Source organism: Anopheles funestus, chromosome X, assembly GCF_943734845.2.
Source record: "Anopheles funestus chromosome X, idAnoFuneDA-416_04, whole genome shotgun sequence".
NCBI classification, from domain to species: domain Eukaryota; kingdom Metazoa; phylum Arthropoda; class Insecta; order Diptera; family Culicidae; genus Anopheles; species Anopheles funestus.
In genome coordinates this window covers 15,711,343-15,728,296 of record NC_064597.1, presented here as the reverse complement: position 1 = coordinate 15,728,296, position 16,954 = coordinate 15,711,343, and the positions used below count along the sequence as shown (strand labels likewise).

The window sequence follows — 16,954 nt, the reverse complement described above, 5'->3', positions numbered from 1 at the left end:
CTGGAAAAAATTCAATATTTAAATATTTTCGAGATATTCTGGCTATCCATTTTTAAAGAAAAAAAATGCATTGAAACGTTGAAAACCTTGTTTTTGTCGATGTATTACATTCCGGATCTATTAACCAGATATTCCAAATTTCTTTCAATACGCTCTCTCTCCTTCCGTCCAGCGTAATAGAAAATATGTTCCAATACACGCGCGCACGTGCGACCGGTCCCGCTATTATTGGTATTGTGTTATCATTGATTTATTCGCTTTATCCTTTTTCAGCGTTAATTTCAGTTTTTTTGTTGTTTCCTCGTTTTTTTTTCTTCCCCACTTGTCTTCCTCACCTTGTCTGTCCGCTTCTCCAACCATGTTTGTTTTGTTTATATGTTGTGTTGAGAGTTTTGTTTGCTTGTTTTTCTCCTGTGTTTTTTTTATCGCATACCCTAATTCACGTATTTTGTTGTTTTTTTGGTTTTTATTATATGTAAATTTGTGTTTTTGTGTTTGTGGTACGCATTTGCATTTGTGTGTTCGTGTTTAACCTTTGTTTTATTTGCTTTGTCATGGATTTTCATATTTGCATTTTGGTATTGAACTTATGTGTGTGTAATTTTCTTCTTCTTCCTTGTGTTGAACAACGCACCGTTGCCTAATATTGTGTCTAGCTTCGTCACCACTTGATTCGATTACAAGATTCTTCTCCGACTTTCATCCATTTCCCCTCCCCCATTTCTCTGCCACCTTCCCCCCTCCTCTCTCTTCCTTTTCCCTCTACCCTTCCTCTTTTCCCGGACATCGCTTCCTTACCTATTTAACCTCCCTAAATAAGTTTTAACCACACACGTTAGCCATGTTTCGTTTTCTGTTATTGTAAACCGTTGGTTTTTGTTGGGGGTTTTTTATCCCGCGAGATCGTTTTGTTTTATTCCGTTTTAAATAGTGGAGGTTTAATATCCTTGGTTGAAGTCTCAATCTATCTCTCTCTGTCTCTCTTCGTCATGATCGGGCACAGAGTAATGTTGCGTATCCAATCGACCATCAACTAGGCCGAATAGAAGCGAAGAATAGAAGGGGGGGTGGGAAAGAGGGAATGGGAGGAGGGACGCCTGTGTGGTATTGGTGGCGAGGTTTTTGAGGCGAAGTAGAGGATTCGAGATTATCTCAGTAATGGTCTGTGTTTGTATGTGTGTAATCCTTCTAACATATTGCACTCATCACACAATCACAACAGTTAAGACAGCGCTGACAGTGCTAGAACCCGTGGCAAAGGACTAGAAGAGTTCCTATCTGGGTAGAAGTAACTCCACATATTTTGCAACACCGGATCAGTAGCCGCCCGGTGTCACTTGCCACAGTGCCCCACTCACTATCAGACTGTGTACCATTGCACTTGACTGTGTCTCTTTACACATCATGTTCTTTCATCCCCTGCTCATCCTTTCTAGTCCTTCTTCTATATCCTACTAACATCACGATTGCACTATATCTCTTTCTTTCTCTTCTATCTCACTCATTCTCTCTCTCCTCTCCTTTCTCTCACTCGCTTCCTTTTTCTCTTTCACACGATCTGTAGCCGTAAGCTCATGCTTGGTTTTTTTTTGCTTAGCCTTGGCAAAAAAAAAACAAAAACCGAAACTAACAAACAAACAAACAAAAAACAAAGAACGCTAGCCGAGGAAGGAGTGTTTCTTGCACTGGTTTGTTTTCGTTTTGTTTCCTTTGTGTGATAGTGTTTATATGTGTGTATGTTTGTCCTGTGAGAGAGTTTTAAGATTTAAGATTACTGGATAGTTCCGCGTTCCCGCCGGCGGTAACGGGTGTGGCGGTAACGGCTGCTGCAGCCGCGGCCGCCGCCACCGCTTCGAAGCCTCCCACCAGACTGCCGACGCTGACGATCATCGGCGCACCGTTTGCACCGCTTCCCGCCCCATACTTCCCCCCCTTCCCACCATCCTCCTCCTGTTCCTCTTCCTCCTCCTCTTCCTGTTCCTCCTCCTCCTGTTCCCGCTCTGCTTCCTCCTCCTCCTCCTCTTCCTCTTGTTCTTCCCCCCCTTCCTCTTCCGCCCCTTCCTCCTCTTCTTGTTGCTTCTCTACCGTATCCTTCGGTTGTTCCGCATCCTGTTCTGCTGCCGCAACGTCGTTCACCTTTTCGGTCACCTCCCGCTGATGTTGGTGATGGTGATGATGATGGTCCACTGGTCCGCCCGTGTGACCCCCGACGCACGGTAAAAGGCTGACCGCGTCCACCACTGGTCCTCCGTCACCGCTCTCAGCACCCGGCACTAGAGCGCCCTCATCACACTCGGATGGTGGTGGTGGCGGCTGTGGCAGCTGACATATTTCCCCATTGTTCTCCGGCTCACCGTGCCCGTTCCGGGTGATGGTGGTGGCGGTGGCGGTGGTGGGGATGGTGATAGGCAGCGGACCGTCCTCACCACTCCCTGCGACTGGCATGTTTAGCTGTCCGTTCGTTTGGGGCGGCTGGGACGGTGGCGGCGGTGGCGGCTGGGGCGGTAGCGCCGACTGGTGGTGCTCCTTCGACTGCTGGGCGGTCGCGGCGATGCTGCTCTTGTTGAGGTTAGTGTAGTTTTTCTTCGATGCATTTTCGGAATGTTGTTCGCCCTTCCATAGACCGTCGGTCGAGTCGTCCGAATCGTCGAACTGGCTCTTCCACTGCGAGGCCAACGTGAGCGCACCCTGGTATTTGGGCGTCTGGTGCTGGCTAGCGTTGTCGTCGTCGATGATTGCGTGCTGCGTGATCGAGTAGTCCCGGCAGCTCTTGTCATCGTTCCGCCCACCGTACTTGTTGCTGGTTGCCGTCGTCGAGCTACCGTACGACCGGAGGCTTTTGCCGAGGGTGAGACTTTGGCGTTGCAGTGCGGCCGACTGCTGCCCGTGCTGCTGCTGATCGTGATGCTTCTGAGAACCGCCCGTACCCGACTGGCAATGTTGGGCGAGATCGCGCAGTATGCCGTCCGCCGGTACGTACGACAGATCGTCCGCCTCCGTCTTTAGCAGCTTCGACTTTAGCTCCATCGACAGATTGTTCGCGTCGCTGGACGCGTGCAGCGGATGGTGATGATGGTGGTGCGACTGCTGCGACTGATGATGGGATTGCTGATGATGCGATAGCTGCTGTTGCGATTGCTGCTGCTGCTGCTTATCGAGCGTGGAGGAGAAATCTTTGATGTTGACCGGCGGTGCCGTCAGTATTCGTAACCGGTTGCTACCATGCTTTGCCGGCTTTGTCATAACTTCCGTGTGCGCCCGCACCAAGGGTATCTCGTTCTGGTGAATAGGAAAACTTATTAGACCCTGCCGGCAATGCAATCAACCGGAACAAAACCAGGGAAAGTGTTTTTTTTTTGGGGTGAGGAGAATCCAAACCAATAAACAATGCACGTAATGATAGTAGGAAGGAGACGGGTATGAATTGGGAAAAAGGAAACACACAATGTAACACAAAACACACACAAACAGGTCACAATAAACCCGAAAATGAAACAAATAGAAAGAAAAAGAAAACGAAAAAGAAGAGATTGAAAGAAATGAAATACAATATTGTATAAAAAAAACTTGTCGTCACTGTGTCGGCGGGAAGCGGAAAGCAAGAAGTGGAACCGGAAAGCGTTGGCGATGAAACTGATGAAGTGTATCCTTCATTAGCTTGTTGTCGCCAATCTCTCGGTTTCTATACCTATGCAAGTCAAACATATACCATCTTCTCTCTGCAGCAATCTGGATGTGGCTGTACCTTAAGTGCGAACCGTCCGAAAGTATGCAATACATTTCTGCAAACAACAGTAAACGTGCTTGGGACCGATTATGTCAGGCAAACAATCGTTCCAAGAGTAATGATTGCATACATTTAGTGGCCGCAAAAGTAAGCAACAAACACATCAGGAGAGTGCCATCGAGCAAAAGGTGCCTATATATCCGTATGCCGTTCTCTTCGTTTGGTTTTTGTTGTTTTGGGAAGGGGCAGATGCAGTAAGCAAAACGCAGTGGATAGCTGCTAGCACTGGTTCGTACCTTCACGACCACCATCTCAATCGCTGGAAGCCCAGCGTCCGTTTTGGTCTCCTGCTGTATCTTTGCCTCGTTCGGTTCGTGCTGGTCCGCATGGTTTAGGGCGGCCTTGGCAGTGGCCGCTGCAGCACCTCCGCCGCCTGCATTTACGTTCTGCGGCTTCATCGATTCGATCGGTTCCGTGTGGAGCACTTTCGCCGAATCCATGATTGGTTTGCGTTTCTCCTAGAATAAGGGAAAAAATTGACCGTTATTGGATGAAGCAGCGTAAACAAACACAAACCCGTACCTCGGTCATTTCGATATCCTTATGTTTTTTGATTAGTTCACTCTTTGGTACGGCTGCGTTGATAGCTTTGGCTTCGCCAGCATTATAGTCGGCGTTGTTTTCCCAGTCGAACGTGTCCGTTTCCTTCACGCCACGACGCTTCATGCATCGTTCGAACAGAGAGATCAGCATCTGGATGGTGGTACAAAGCGGAAACAAGACGTAAGTAACCCGAAGAAGTGACTATGTCACTAACGCAACGACACTACTTACTGCATAATCCGGCTTATCGGCATAGTTAAGGGATTGAATATGCTCTAAGAAGTATTTGAAATCCGAAGGCAAGTGCTTGAGTAGCAAACGATGATCATATTTCTCTTTCAACATTCCAACCTGCGGGTGGGCGAAGAAGTGAAAAAGTAAAACAGTTTAGCTAAATTCGTACGATTGCCGGGCTACAGTGTACGCACTTGCTCTTTATCCTTAATTTTACGCCATGGAAGCTGGCCGGTAACAAACTCAACAAGCATATAGAACAACGACCACAGATCGTCCTGGCGGCCCATTTCACGATTTTTGTGCGCGTTTAACGAAGCGTACCTTATTGTTTTGTTTTGGAAAGAGCATAATTAAAAGGATTCAGCATTGTTGAGTGAGGCGAAATGAAAATGACCGATGTTTTGTTTGTTTGTTGGCACGGGAATTTACCTTACGGTTCCGCGGAATCCTGCCGCAGCTCGGGGACATCGCACCTCACCCGTACCGGTAGTGTACTGCCTAGCTAAGCCGAAGTCCAGCATGTAGATTCTACGACTAGTGAGCGGTAGTCTTCCTATGGCAAAGTTACTCTGTAATTGGAAAGAAAGCCTGTATTTAGCAAAGGAACAGCCAAAAATTTGTGCAACCGCCTGAAGGTATGCAATAGTTTAGTCACGCAGTTACTACATTACAGCTAAAATTATTGCATTCCTTACAAGCCGTACGCACTCGAAAACCACATTTGGGGCTAGTAGGCTGGAAGAGCAACAAACAAAAATCAATTCCTTTTATGTGCCCTGCTTCTAACTAAGTAGATACGCGTGTTCTAAATATACACATCCCACTTACTGGTTTGATATCACGATGAAGGAAGCCGACCGAATGGATGGATTCGATCGATTTCAGTATTTGGAGGCCAATGCGCAGCGTTGTGCTGAGTGAGAAGGCACCGCGTGCCTGCGAACGCCGCAGCTCGGCCAAATTTTTACCCTGCAGCTGCATCACCACGTAATTGAATCGATCGTTGCGCCCGCACCCGATGAACCGACAGATGTGTTCCTTGCCTGGTAGGGTGACAGAACAAAGAGAAGATACCACCAGCATTATCGGTGCCGTGCGACATTGGTGACATTTGTCTGTAGCGGATCAAGTTAGCAGCATGGCTGTTGCCATTTCTTACCTTGCAGCTTCTTCAGCACGGCCACCTCCATCTTGAGTACCTGTTTCGGTTGCCGGGCGGATTCGACCTTCAGTGCGACCTGCTCCCGGGTGATCAAATCTTGGCCCTCGTAGATTTCGCCGAACCCACCACCGCCTATTTTTTTCAACACCTACCATACCATTACCGGATACAGGGAAATATAGGGAGAGAAAAAAAAGGCAGTAATTTAGCAAACGTTTTCTTCTACTGCCATACTTGGTTGCCCGTACCTTCCATCTTTCCTTGACCACGTGGCCGGCCTGTAGCAGATCATCCATCTTGGGTGCGTCCGGGGTGCGGTGTTTCGCGGCGCTAGTCACTGTGCGGCTGTGTTGGTTGGGAAGGAAGGAGAAGGAAGGTGTGGGCTTGTCGGGCTACACAGCACGGGACACCACAACAAAGTACGGGCGGGCCAGCACCATATGACCACTGCGACGCTGCGAGTTAGCCAAACGTGCACATCGCTTCACGTGAGATGTCTACGTCGCTTGGAAGATTTCTGTGGGGCACTTGCTGGTAACACTGCCTGGAAGACAAACCACAAAACTTGTGTCAGCTATACGTTTGAAATTATGATTATAAATGTTAGGTAAGTGGACGGCACAATATCGAAAAACTTCAGAAGATCTTGGAGAATTTTGAAAATCTTGAGATTGACGCACTTTAAATTAACTAACTAAGAAGCACTTTGAATGGTACTAGTAGACGGCGTACGATTAAACACATGGAATATAACAAGTCTTTAGTTCGCAGCTCTATTCACCATATGCGCTGACATTTAACAAAAAAAAAATCAGCCCTAATAACTACTGCAGGCTACGGTTCGATCTCAATCGGCACAATGAAGCTACTTCTCGCGCAGTGATGTCAGTGACATCATCCGCACTTTGGTGTAGCACCGCAAAGGTTACAAGCAATTGCGTCAAGGTCCTTTGGCACGTTGTCCACCATATCGCGACCAGATTAATCAGAGCATGGACACATGTCCGACACCTTTTCATTGTTACGGTTGGCTTCCCCTTGTCTCCCCCATCCACAAAGAGATACTACCCTGCCACCCTTATCCCCTTCTCGGACTCTCTTGTGCGTGTATGTGTTTGTATGTGTGACAGAGAGAGAGGGAAGAATGTACTGTCAGCTGTAAGGTACCACGGCTAACACCACACACAAAGGACAAGAAACACAAGGATGGCGCATGCATTTCCGCATCGGCCATCACACAGGCACGTCTTCGGTTCCCCGTACATCCCTTTTTTGTGGGGAACTCCCGAGGAGACTGTTGAATAGCGTACCGTTCGGAGTCCTATGGCTTATATACTTCGCTAACCTAACCGAGTTGGTTGATTGTCGTATGGGGAGGAGCGTTTGCAAACCAGGATTGCATTACGGAGTCCAAGAATCCCACCGTGCACGTGCACCTAGAGGACACTGTCTATAGATGTCCTTCGCCGTTTCGCGTTTGCTCTTCTGCAGCAAGAATCACAGCAATGTCCTTAAAGTCATCGATGGCAGAAGCATGTATGTGTGCAAATGAGAGGAGCAGAGAGTGAGAGAGCGCGCGCGTGTGTAAATGTTTCAAAGGACTTTCTATCGCTCTCAAGAGCTGCAGACCAGCAGTTATCTCGTGCACAACCGTGCACGACGTGCCAGTAAAATCGATACATCCCGAAAGGCACAGAGCAGTAACGATCCAGTGTGCCAAACGACCTCCCCGAAGTCCTTCCCTATCATCCCCCCCTCCGCCGACTCCCTTTAGGAACCTAGTTTTTGTTGTTGTTGCAAAACTCCTTGACCGTGTGCGCAAAATAGGGATGCATCGGTGTATGGGTGTGCGCGCGCGCGCTCTCTCGCCCATGCTGCCGAACCGGTAGAGGAAGAAAGTGTTCGTGCGAGCACGAGATTATGACAGTTCACTAAATCGCGTGCCTAAATGTTGTTTTCTTTTTCTTGTTTCTCTTCTTCTTATACGTCATAATGTGGATGACATCAAAGATAAAGATGCAAGAATGAAGCAAACCAACAAAGAGCAGAGCAAGCATGAGCGAGTAAGAGAAACAGGGCTGGGCAAGTATTATCCTTAATGTCCTTCCGTGTGTTCCAGACCACGAAGTGGAAGGGAAAAAATCACACACGCACACACACACACAACTAGTCTAACGAGCATGTGGACTGTCACGCGACACGAAAGGCACACGAAAGCTGGGTCTGTTTTAACTCCTTTTTTTCGTTCGGTTTATGGCAGTTGCACCGTTGCTAACCACCTTAACCTAAACCTAGGATAAGATACCTAGTAATAAAAAATGGCTGCATAACGTCCTTTGGAACGTCATTGGCGTATTGTCCTTTTTTTTGTTTGAGGTTTAGTAATTATTAATTAGCAAGATGCGAAATTGTGAAATGAACACAGAAGCATTGGTTCGTGGTTTTGTATAGCATGTCCATACATATGAGGATCGGTTTGTCCTTGCAGGAGAGTGACTGGACTGGAGCACTTCCGTTGATGAGGACCGCACAGATTTTGATCGACAGTGCTCCCCAGTGACGGTTGATTGGCGCGTTGCGTGTATGTTGACTACCGATTGTGCTTGATTGTAGTGTTCCGGGAGTCGGCAAATTGTTACACTTTTCTTGGGCCCACGCCCAAGATAAAGCGTACTGAGACAAGGATGGGTTCTGCAACCCTATCACTAATCGGAAGCTAGAGAAGTGTCAAACCAGGACCTTCTTGTTGTACAGACACATATATACATTATACATAGGAGGGAGCAAAATCACGCAGCAAATCAATGCCCTTAAGTCCTTGCGCTCTTCTCACTAGAGGTCTTTGGGGGGATCCACTAAATCGATTCACTAATCACAACCCATACCACACATACACAAACCTGCGCATGACGAATCTAGTGTGTGTGTGTATAACGAAGAGAGAGAGAGAGAGAGAGAGAGAAAAACGAAAGGTTTGAAAAATAAAACCAATCCCTTTCAAACTGTTCCGAATACAAAGCCTTGACCATCGAATGTCCGTTTTCTTCCGCAGAAAGTAACAATGCTCCCCACCCCTACTACTTCATCCTCATGCGGCACACACATACATGGATGAACATATTTTTAAAAAAGCAATACAGCACACACATTAGTGCTGTTTGTCAAAGTGTTGTGCAAAAACCAAATGACAAAACGGTAGAAGAAAGACAAGAATTTCATTCTTTCTTCTACGAAAGGAAGTGATGTTGCGTTGTTTCATTGATATATCTTTTCTTCTGGGCTTGAATGAATGAGCAACACAAATTATGCATGCGTGTGTGTGTGTGTGTGGTGTGTGATAGAAGTAGGCCACAGCTCTAGGAGGAATTTAACACACGGAACAAGGAATACAATGTGATCCATATTTGTTTCCTTCCGCAAAAAAAAATTCCACCACCAGGGAAATGGGTGCGGTTTTTCCGCGAGAAGGATGTGGGCAATGCGGCAGGGTGGAAAATCGGCACACACAAAAAAACACCCTTACTTCCAAACGGGGCATTCCGCACGGGGTGTTATAGAATGTGTTGCTTGTTACAGTAGTTATAATTGTTGGTTTGTTGTTTTTTAGCTGCTAGTATTTTTTTCTTTGGTTTGCTCTCACACTTTCTTTCGGTCGCTCTTTCTCTTTCGCTTGCACACACATCTTGCGGAACTTGTCTATTTTATCTGTATTTTGTTGTACGCGCGCGCTCTCTCTCTCTCTCTTTCTCTTTTCGGGACAATATAAATAGCATTTTTCCCGACACCTGCGGGGACATACACACGTACAGAATGCGTGCGTCCTACCCTGGCGTTTGGTGTCTTCATTTTTTTTCTGTTGAGATATTTCTTTTCAAAACGCCGGGAAGGGGGGCCGGGGGGGGGGGGGGCGGAGGAATTAGAGAAAAAGAAAGAAAACAGATGAAAAACGAATCCTCCACCTAACCGTGTCTAATATCGGATGATCCGTACACTGTCCATATTTCGCGGTTTTTCCGGCTTTCTTACAAAAAAAAAACACACCCACACACACATACAAATACACAATGTCTCTCGTTTTGTAATGTTCGCTCGCAACAACCACCGACCCAAAACGGGTGTGTGTGCGGAAACCACATGGGGTGGGTTTTACATACCAGGAAGAAGCATGTGATTATTCAATTATTTTCTTCATTTAAGGAGTAGCAGGATTATTATTTTTTGAACACACCAACAAGGTAAAATCAACTCCTCTATTCCTCTCTCTCTTTCGCTTGTTCACTATAGTTTCAGTTTGTTCGCCTTCTCTGATTCCTGGCACTAGTGTCACTTTCGGCGAAAGAGTTGCACCATGAAATTCGTCCTTTTTGGCCCTGTTTTATTCATATATCGGCTGCAGTGATTTGATTCTCGTGTGTTGTTCGAAAAAAAATGGATTTCGTTGGATGTGTAGCGCCTATCCTTCCATTTCTCGACTCACACAATATGCAACACACACAATAACAAAAAAACACGCACGCACGCACGGCTTACACGCACAATAAAATCACTACACCGTACGTGAACGAGGAACCCTTTAACGGCCCCTTGATTTCCATACCATCTCCGACCTTCTACCTCTCGTTTGTTACTCCTTCCCACCCTTCGAGCAAATACACGCACGTACGCACACGTACCAAAAAAAAAACAACAAAATTTGCAGAGACATCGATCTAAAGATGCTTCTCTCAGCAGAATGTGCTAAGGATTGGATGGATCGTTTTTGGGATCGATCAACCCTAGAACTGGTAGAACCTCTGCTGGTCCACGGATGATGATACTACAGTGAAGAATGGTGACCCTACCCGTGGCCAGACACCGGACACCTTAGTGACAAGGAAATACGGTAGCGAAACGGTAAAAGCTGCTCTCACTGCCCCTTTTGGTGCAGCCTTTTTTCCCGTTCCTTTTCACCACAGCACGGACCAAAACACACACACATATACACCCGCACGCACGCACTAACTTCCGGTCCGGTTTCTGGGGGGTGGGGGGGAGGGCGGGATAGGAAATGTGCAAGACCCAACCGAAGGGTTACCGCAAAAAAGGGTTTTTACGGAACGCGTTTCGTCGTCGTGACACTCGCGCAAATTTATCCAGCCAATGTATGATTACCCTGCTTTTCGTGTGCGTGTTGTTTTTTTTTTGCTCTTCACCTATCCCTCCGCTTTTTGCCTGGCTGCTTTTTTAGCTGCTGTATTTGCGGCCTGACAGACCCCGCGCACTGTTGTGGCGATGGAAAAAGTTGGGCCCTTTTTTCCTCGGCCGCTCGGCTGCGATTGAGTGGCGATTTTCACGCTCGCCCTGGTACCTGCGCACTAGTCAACTGGCAAGTGTTACCACTAGCAGAGTTTGTCGTGGACGGTGCGGAACCAGGAACCAGGTGGCGGTACGGCGGTGCGGCTGACAGGTAGAGCAGCAGTTTCGATGGTATTGTGAAAATTGTATGCGCACGCACGGACCCACACACAGTTGCATGCGCGTGCACGCATGCATACGGTTTACGGGGTCTCTTTCGTTCGTTCGCCCAATGCTGCAACGTACTTGCTTTGTTCCACCGGCTGACTGACAGTTGTTTTCTTGTGTGGTGTTGTGTGCCTGCAGTCATACACGGACGGGTTCACCGAAATTGACTATGGTAGGCCATTGTTTTGATTGAAACGTTTTACCTGGAAGTTTGGATTTCTGTCTAATTACATCCTACTTTATCCTATCCATCCCATTGGTTGTATAAAAAGTGTTTTGTATTTTTGACAGAGACACAAGAAGACAAAAGCATTTTCTGGCGAAGTACGGATGTGAACGGTGCTGTCATTTAATCTATAAAATCAAATGTTGTGATCGAACGCCGTTGATGAGGTAGTGGTCTCTCCTGGTTAGAAATATTCGGGAGTGTTAGTAGATAATTGTGCACCCAAAGTTTTAGAAATTCCGCGGAATAAATAGAAAAAGTTTTTTTTAATCATGATGAGCTCACAATGCACCATGCAGAAAATTTAATTTGATGTTCAACTATTTCGTTTTGATGATTGATTTTCCGTGGAATTGCATTAGTTTGGCTGAAATAAAGTTGTAATTTGGTATTACAACGCCTGTAATTCTACACACTATGTATAGTCTGTTTCACTGAGCGTTTGGATTGTTTACATCGTAAAGCGCACAGTTGGATAGTATCCATCAAAACAAATGGACATTTTGTTGTTTGTAGATTTTAAATAACAAATCATATTTTTAGAACAGTTACATGATTATTATACAATAAATGAGGCATAATAATGTCGCATGTTTTCGAACGCTAAAAGGATTGGCAAAATGTATGAATATTGACAGCTCCGGCAACATTTGTTGCCGACGAATTCAATTCAATTTGATTTTGCCAGCATGATATCGCCAACCACATTTCAGACGTTTGAGGCTTCAGACGTTAGAGCATTTGAACTGTGCTGGTGTTCAACAAAATTCAAAATAGCAGCTCGTCGAGAAAACCAACTGTATGATTGACACGTTTTGACTATTTATCAGCGTTTTGGTGCTCAAAATAATTTCCACGTATTACGTTAGTGATAGCAATGACAGCGAATAAATCAAGTCGTAATTCTTTGAATGCTGCGTTGTTTAATGAGCCCTGCTACTTGTTTATTAACACGGCAAGCGTACACTTCGGACTCTTCGTGTGGCTCCTTCTTCAGTTGCAAACACTTATACCGCACCGGTGGATTCACGGTCTTCGAACTGTTCGTAGAGTTTTTCCAGAGTGTTGGCGAAGTCGACACCCTTTGCTGATTGAGCATGATTGAGCTCATGTTGTGTTCGTGTTCCGATTCTCAGATCTTCCGAAGAACACATTTACACCAACTTGTCAGCCGCCCTTAACATAGGCGCAAAAAAATCCGGAACCTTTGCTTGCTTCTAATTCCTTACAACAAGCGCGAGTGTTGTAGATATCCGATCTATTTTTAGATGTGCGAATGAGAGAGGAAGAGAACATATGTTATTAATTAGAAAACATTGGAGTAAAGACTCACCGAAGGTTTAGGACATTGTCCATGTTTGTAACGGGATTGCTGCTATTCAGAATAGAGTTGTGAATATTGAGTAAGAGTGAGTGAGTGATTTAAACCTATCAAAGTAGTTTATGGTTTCAACTCAGCATAAGCAGTTTTTATTACTCTTTTACTCACTTCTTTACGTTTTTACTCATTCATTCTCTGTGCTGAGTAATGACTGACTCTTTTGCGTTTTTACTCGTTCACTCTCTGTGCCGACTAATGAGTAACAATTTCTTATTTAGTGAGTAAAATCGCTAAAGAGTGAGTTTAAAGTCATATTTTTATGACCCTCAAAAGAGTGCGTAAAAGATTCAAATCCTTATAACCACTTTTGATCCTTTATCGATGTCTACACGGTGAAACGCCAAAGTCGTTTTATATTGTTCATGTTCGATGATTTAAATTTGATTTTATTTTGTATTTTATTCATCTTTCGAATATAGCGTTCTTCCCTGTATCACTTCCTTCCATGTCTCATCGCTTTCAAAGATGTCCTTGCTACGGGGGGACGGTCCGGATGGGATTTGAAGCCGGTCCTGCCGTGTGGACCGGCGCCGTTTATCACATGCACCACCGGCCCGCCCCCTGTGGTGTAACGTTCCTTCTTTTTAAATCTTTCTATGTAAATATGATTCGCTAACGTGTAACGGTTAGAACACGAGTGAAATAACTTAGTCTCATGTCCTACCAGGACGTTGCTCATCAGCTATCCGTTCGACACGATGCGTATAGGAGCATAGCCAGCTCAATGATTGACCCAAATGAAGCTTTGTCAGTCGGATGTCGCAATAGTGAGTGGGTTTCCTAAAACCCATTGCTGGTCGACCTGGAACGAGCCAAGAAGAAAAGACATTACGATAAATCAGGCACATGATCATCTTTCACTGCTATAACAATTAGCAAGAACCTAATAGCACTATCAGCCCAGTATACGTATCCTCTTCTTTCGTTTCGGCTTGGAAAACGCTCCGTTTCTGAAATATATTCACCCTCTAGAACGCTCTCCTGTAATTCCGATTTAAGCACTGTATCTGCAGCGTCCGGCTGTCCAATTGCTGAAACAGAAGTTTTATATGTTCAATTAACCGCCGATTGTCGTGTGGTTTATTATATGAACATAACTAAACACAACACATGAAGAAACGAAATGCAACTTACCAAGTCCTTTTAAACTCCTGCATGATTATCTGCTTCTACTGTAGGTATATCCATTCCTAACTTAAATGACTTCAGCACTTTAGAATACTCTACCTTTCTTGAAATGGTTTTATATTCTACATAATTAAATACTTTTTCACCAAAAATGGAGCCACATGCATTCAGCGTACATTCGTAGGAAATACGCTGTGTTTTTGTTTTGAAAATGCGCAGCCATAGGATTGTGACGTTCACCAATACCAGCATAGACTTTTATCGTCGTCCTGCTCTTTCTTACGGCGAAGTTTCATCCATCTCACGATTTGAGTAAATGTTTACATTTCACACCCCCTTGGGCCTATATTTCGCTTGTCAATTTCTACTTGGGCTTGGGTTCACATCCCCTCCCCGACCAGCCAAACCAACATGCTTTCTCGCTTTGGCAGGTTTGATTTTTCATAAGACAGAAAGAGAAGGTATGTTGATATTGCTACCCGGGTCGGGCCTATATTTCGCTTGACAATTTACACTTGGGATATAAACAAACCAGTGGTTACGCTTGATCGACTGCTTTGGCAATAGATATCAATGTTGCCCGCAACAACATTAGACCAAGCCCTAAAAGGACGCTCGTACGTGTAGAGTATTGGCCTATAAAAGGAAAACGGTAAGGACAGGAGATGAACATAAAACCGATTCTTTGAGAGCGGGATGTATACTGGGGACTTGGGGAATGGAGGATTACCTTGGATGGATATAGTCAGTTGAATTGTAACCGTCACCGGGAGATGAGTAATAATCGTTCGAGGCCCTTGTGTGTTTGATAATTAACGTAATTATTGTAATATATTTATTGTTGAAAGGTATTAAATAAGTCTGGTAAATCTATAGCGTCTATACTAATGTGAATTTTGGTTTCAATTTTAGCATTCACCCATTCGGTTCGGAGCGATCGTGCAGGAACGATGACCTCCCCGGTGCAAGCGGAAGCACTGCGGGCATCCGAAACAGACGGTTCGAAGCTGACGACGATGGTCGGGCAACAGCTGGATTATCTTACACGCACGGACGAACCCAGCCACGATGTGACCCGGTGGGATATTTTGCTCACCTCACTCTCGATCCTGTTCCGACTGATCAGCATCAGTCTGACGCTGTTGCTTTCCTTCGAATACTACCGAAACGGACGCACGGTCTATTTTGGGCTTACATTGATCGGGCTATTCATACCCGCCATCATTACCACCCTGCTGAGTCTGCTGATGTATCTGGATGATACGCGTCGGAAGCGACGGGAACCACAACCCTGTTGCAGTACGCTGCTGTGTATTGTGGTGATGCCATTCTTCTGCCGATACTGGCACTCGTTGCGATTATCGTACGCTTGTTATTCTGCGAAACGGCGACAAGATTGGACCTCGCAGAAGCGGGCTTACGAGCTGCTCGTGCAGGAGGACAGTGACGTTGCTCTGCTACGTATCTTCGAGTGTCTGCTTGAGGTGACGCTGCAGAAGATCCTCCAGCTGACCATAGTTCTATCAGGCGGACCCGTCACAGTTCTGCAGATGCTATCGATCGTCAGCGCGATGGGCAGTATCGCATGGTGCATGGCGTCCCATTATCGATGTGTCCGCTTTGCGCGCCTTGACAAACGTCACATACCCTGGTCCGGTACGATCGTACATATTGCCTGGCAGTTTTCCGTGACCGTTGCACGAGTACTTGCCATTGCGACGATTGCTAGCGTGTTCCCGATCTACACCGCACTAGCCTGTGCCCTACACGCCGTCCTGATGGCTGTCTGGGTATTTTTCTACGAGCGTCCACGCTTCTGCGGCGACTCCATCTCACAACGCACCTTACTCTCCTGTGCCTTTGGGACCGTGTTCATATTCAACTACATTCCGCTTCACGATGGACCAACCCGGCTACGCTACACGCTGTTTTACGTGGTCTGTTTTCTTGAGACGGTTTTGTGCGGCGTGCTGTACGCAATCTTCGTGCACAATCTAACGATCCAACGATCGGTTTTGTGGAAAAGTGTATTAAGTTGCTTCCCGATCGTCACGTTCGTGATCGGCATTTGTCTGATGGTGCTGTTTTATCGCTACTGTCACCCAAACATTACCTCACGCCAAATGGAGGCTAGAACCACCGAGTGAATCGCAACGGAACACTGCAACCAAAGAATCGACGGACGGTACGGAAAGGGAAATACAGTGGAGCGCCGATTATCCAGGGTACCTCTTATCCGGCTGTCCGATTATCCGTTCATATCATATCCATATTTATTTTCAATGCACGAGATCTGAGGTGCGTTTATACTCGTTTAAAGTACGAACTAAGAAACAGGACGTGTACACCGTGTATTAGAGTAGTAGATTTCTGGAAAAAATGACGATTGTTGATGCCATATTTTTATTGCATCAGGCTTTTGACAACGTTCCGGATGTAATTTTACTTCAGTATTGATAAAATATTTTACCAGAGTTTGTGGTTGTTGCTCAATACAAACAGAATGATTCTGAAGAAATTGAAGGATCTTAAAAAAATATCATGTTTTGTATATGTAGGTGAAGGAAGTGCAGAGGAGTGGATGCTAATAGATTGTAATAATCACGGATACGAATTGAGTAGCGATACAGATATTATTTAGGAAACAAGATGCAATACGGATGATGAAGCTAATTCGAATCCGGAAGATGAGTGTCTGAAATACCCCTACCCCCTTCAATATAGGTAGGTTGTTACAATTGATGGACAGCAAGGATTTTTGTTACAGCGATAAATTAGCCGTAAGAAAATATGTTTGAATAAAATTATGTTAGTTTTGATAAATATCTGCAGACCATTGGACTTTATTATATAAATGCATGCCTGTCAACCAAACCACGTAAAACTTTTATCTGTGTTGTTCGACTATTCGGCCGCCATTTAGTATCAACGTGCCCGGATAATCGGCGCCGAACATCACCGTTGTCCTACGGCGCTTCAACCACTGCC

At 45.6% G+C, this 16,954-nt stretch overlaps 2 protein-coding genes and 1 long non-coding RNA gene across 11 annotated transcripts; 1 reads left to right on the top strand and 2 right to left on the bottom strand.

Moving 5' to 3' along the window:
* Window positions 1-225: 225 nt before the first annotated feature.
* On the bottom strand, window positions 226-11,289 carry LOC125771090 (tau-tubulin kinase 1). 8 transcript variants are annotated; one of them, XM_049441316.1, is made up of 10 exons: window positions 10,881-11,289; window positions 5,978-6,273; window positions 5,727-5,877; window positions 5,396-5,610; window positions 4,997-5,136; window positions 4,759-4,888; window positions 4,562-4,681; window positions 4,310-4,480; window positions 4,024-4,245; window positions 226-3,306 (listed from the first exon to the last, which is right to left on the bottom strand). In XM_049441316.1, exons 2-10 carry the CDS (start codon window positions 6,023-6,025, stop codon window positions 1,759-1,761), a joined length of 2,745 nt encoding a protein of 914 aa, XP_049297273.1. In that variant the 5' UTR covers window positions 6,026-6,273; window positions 10,881-11,289; the 3' UTR covers window positions 226-1,758. The 8 variants fall into 8 exon arrangements, with proteins under 8 accessions (XP_049297273.1, XP_049297334.1, XP_049297281.1 ...); XM_049441377.1 differs by having other exon boundaries at window positions 226-3,279; XM_049441324.1 differs by having other exon boundaries at window positions 10,922-11,289.
* Window positions 11,290-11,314: 25 nt separating this feature from the next.
* On the top strand, window positions 11,315-16,790 carry LOC125771122 (XK-related protein 6). Of its 2 annotated transcripts, none has more exons than XM_049441439.1 (2): window positions 11,315-11,403; window positions 14,879-16,790. In XM_049441439.1, the coding sequence occupies exon 2, from the start codon at window positions 14,917-14,919 to the stop codon at window positions 16,111-16,113; it is 1,197 nt and encodes a 398-aa protein (XP_049297396.1). In that variant the 5' UTR covers window positions 11,315-11,403; window positions 14,879-14,916; the 3' UTR covers window positions 16,114-16,790. The 2 variants fall into 2 exon arrangements, with proteins under 2 accessions (XP_049297396.1, XP_049297385.1); XM_049441428.1 differs by lacking the exon at window positions 11,315-11,403 and adding an exon at window positions 14,453-14,618.
* Window positions 12,065-14,159, bottom strand: LOC125771124 (uncharacterized). The gene is made up of 3 exons (XR_007419272.1): window positions 13,973-14,159; window positions 13,722-13,869; window positions 12,065-13,640 (listed from the first exon to the last, which is right to left on the bottom strand). It is a non-coding gene; the product is annotated as an uncharacterized LOC125771124 (long non-coding RNA).
* Window positions 16,791-16,954: the final 164 nt, after the last annotated feature.

What these genes read in the sequence shown, in the direction of transcription:
- LOC125771122 (XM_049441439.1), top strand. Translation starts at nt 14,917, where the DNA reads ATGACCTCCCCGGTGCAAGCGGAAGCACTGCGGGCATCCGAAACAGAC.
- LOC125771090 (XM_049441316.1), bottom strand. Translation starts at nt 6,025, where the DNA reads ATGGATGATCTGCTACAGGCCGGCCACGTGGTCAAGGAAAGATGGAAG. An exon ending in TGGTCAAGGAAAGATGGAAG is followed by an intron (nt 5,878 to 5,977) that starts GTACGGGCAACC and finishes ATGGTATGGTAG; the next exon opens with GTGTTGAAAAAAATAGGCGG. An exon ending in AGGATATCGAAATGACCGAG is followed by an intron (nt 4,246 to 4,309) that starts GTACGGGTTTGT and finishes CCCTTATTCTAG; the next exon opens with GAGAAACGCAAACCAATCAT.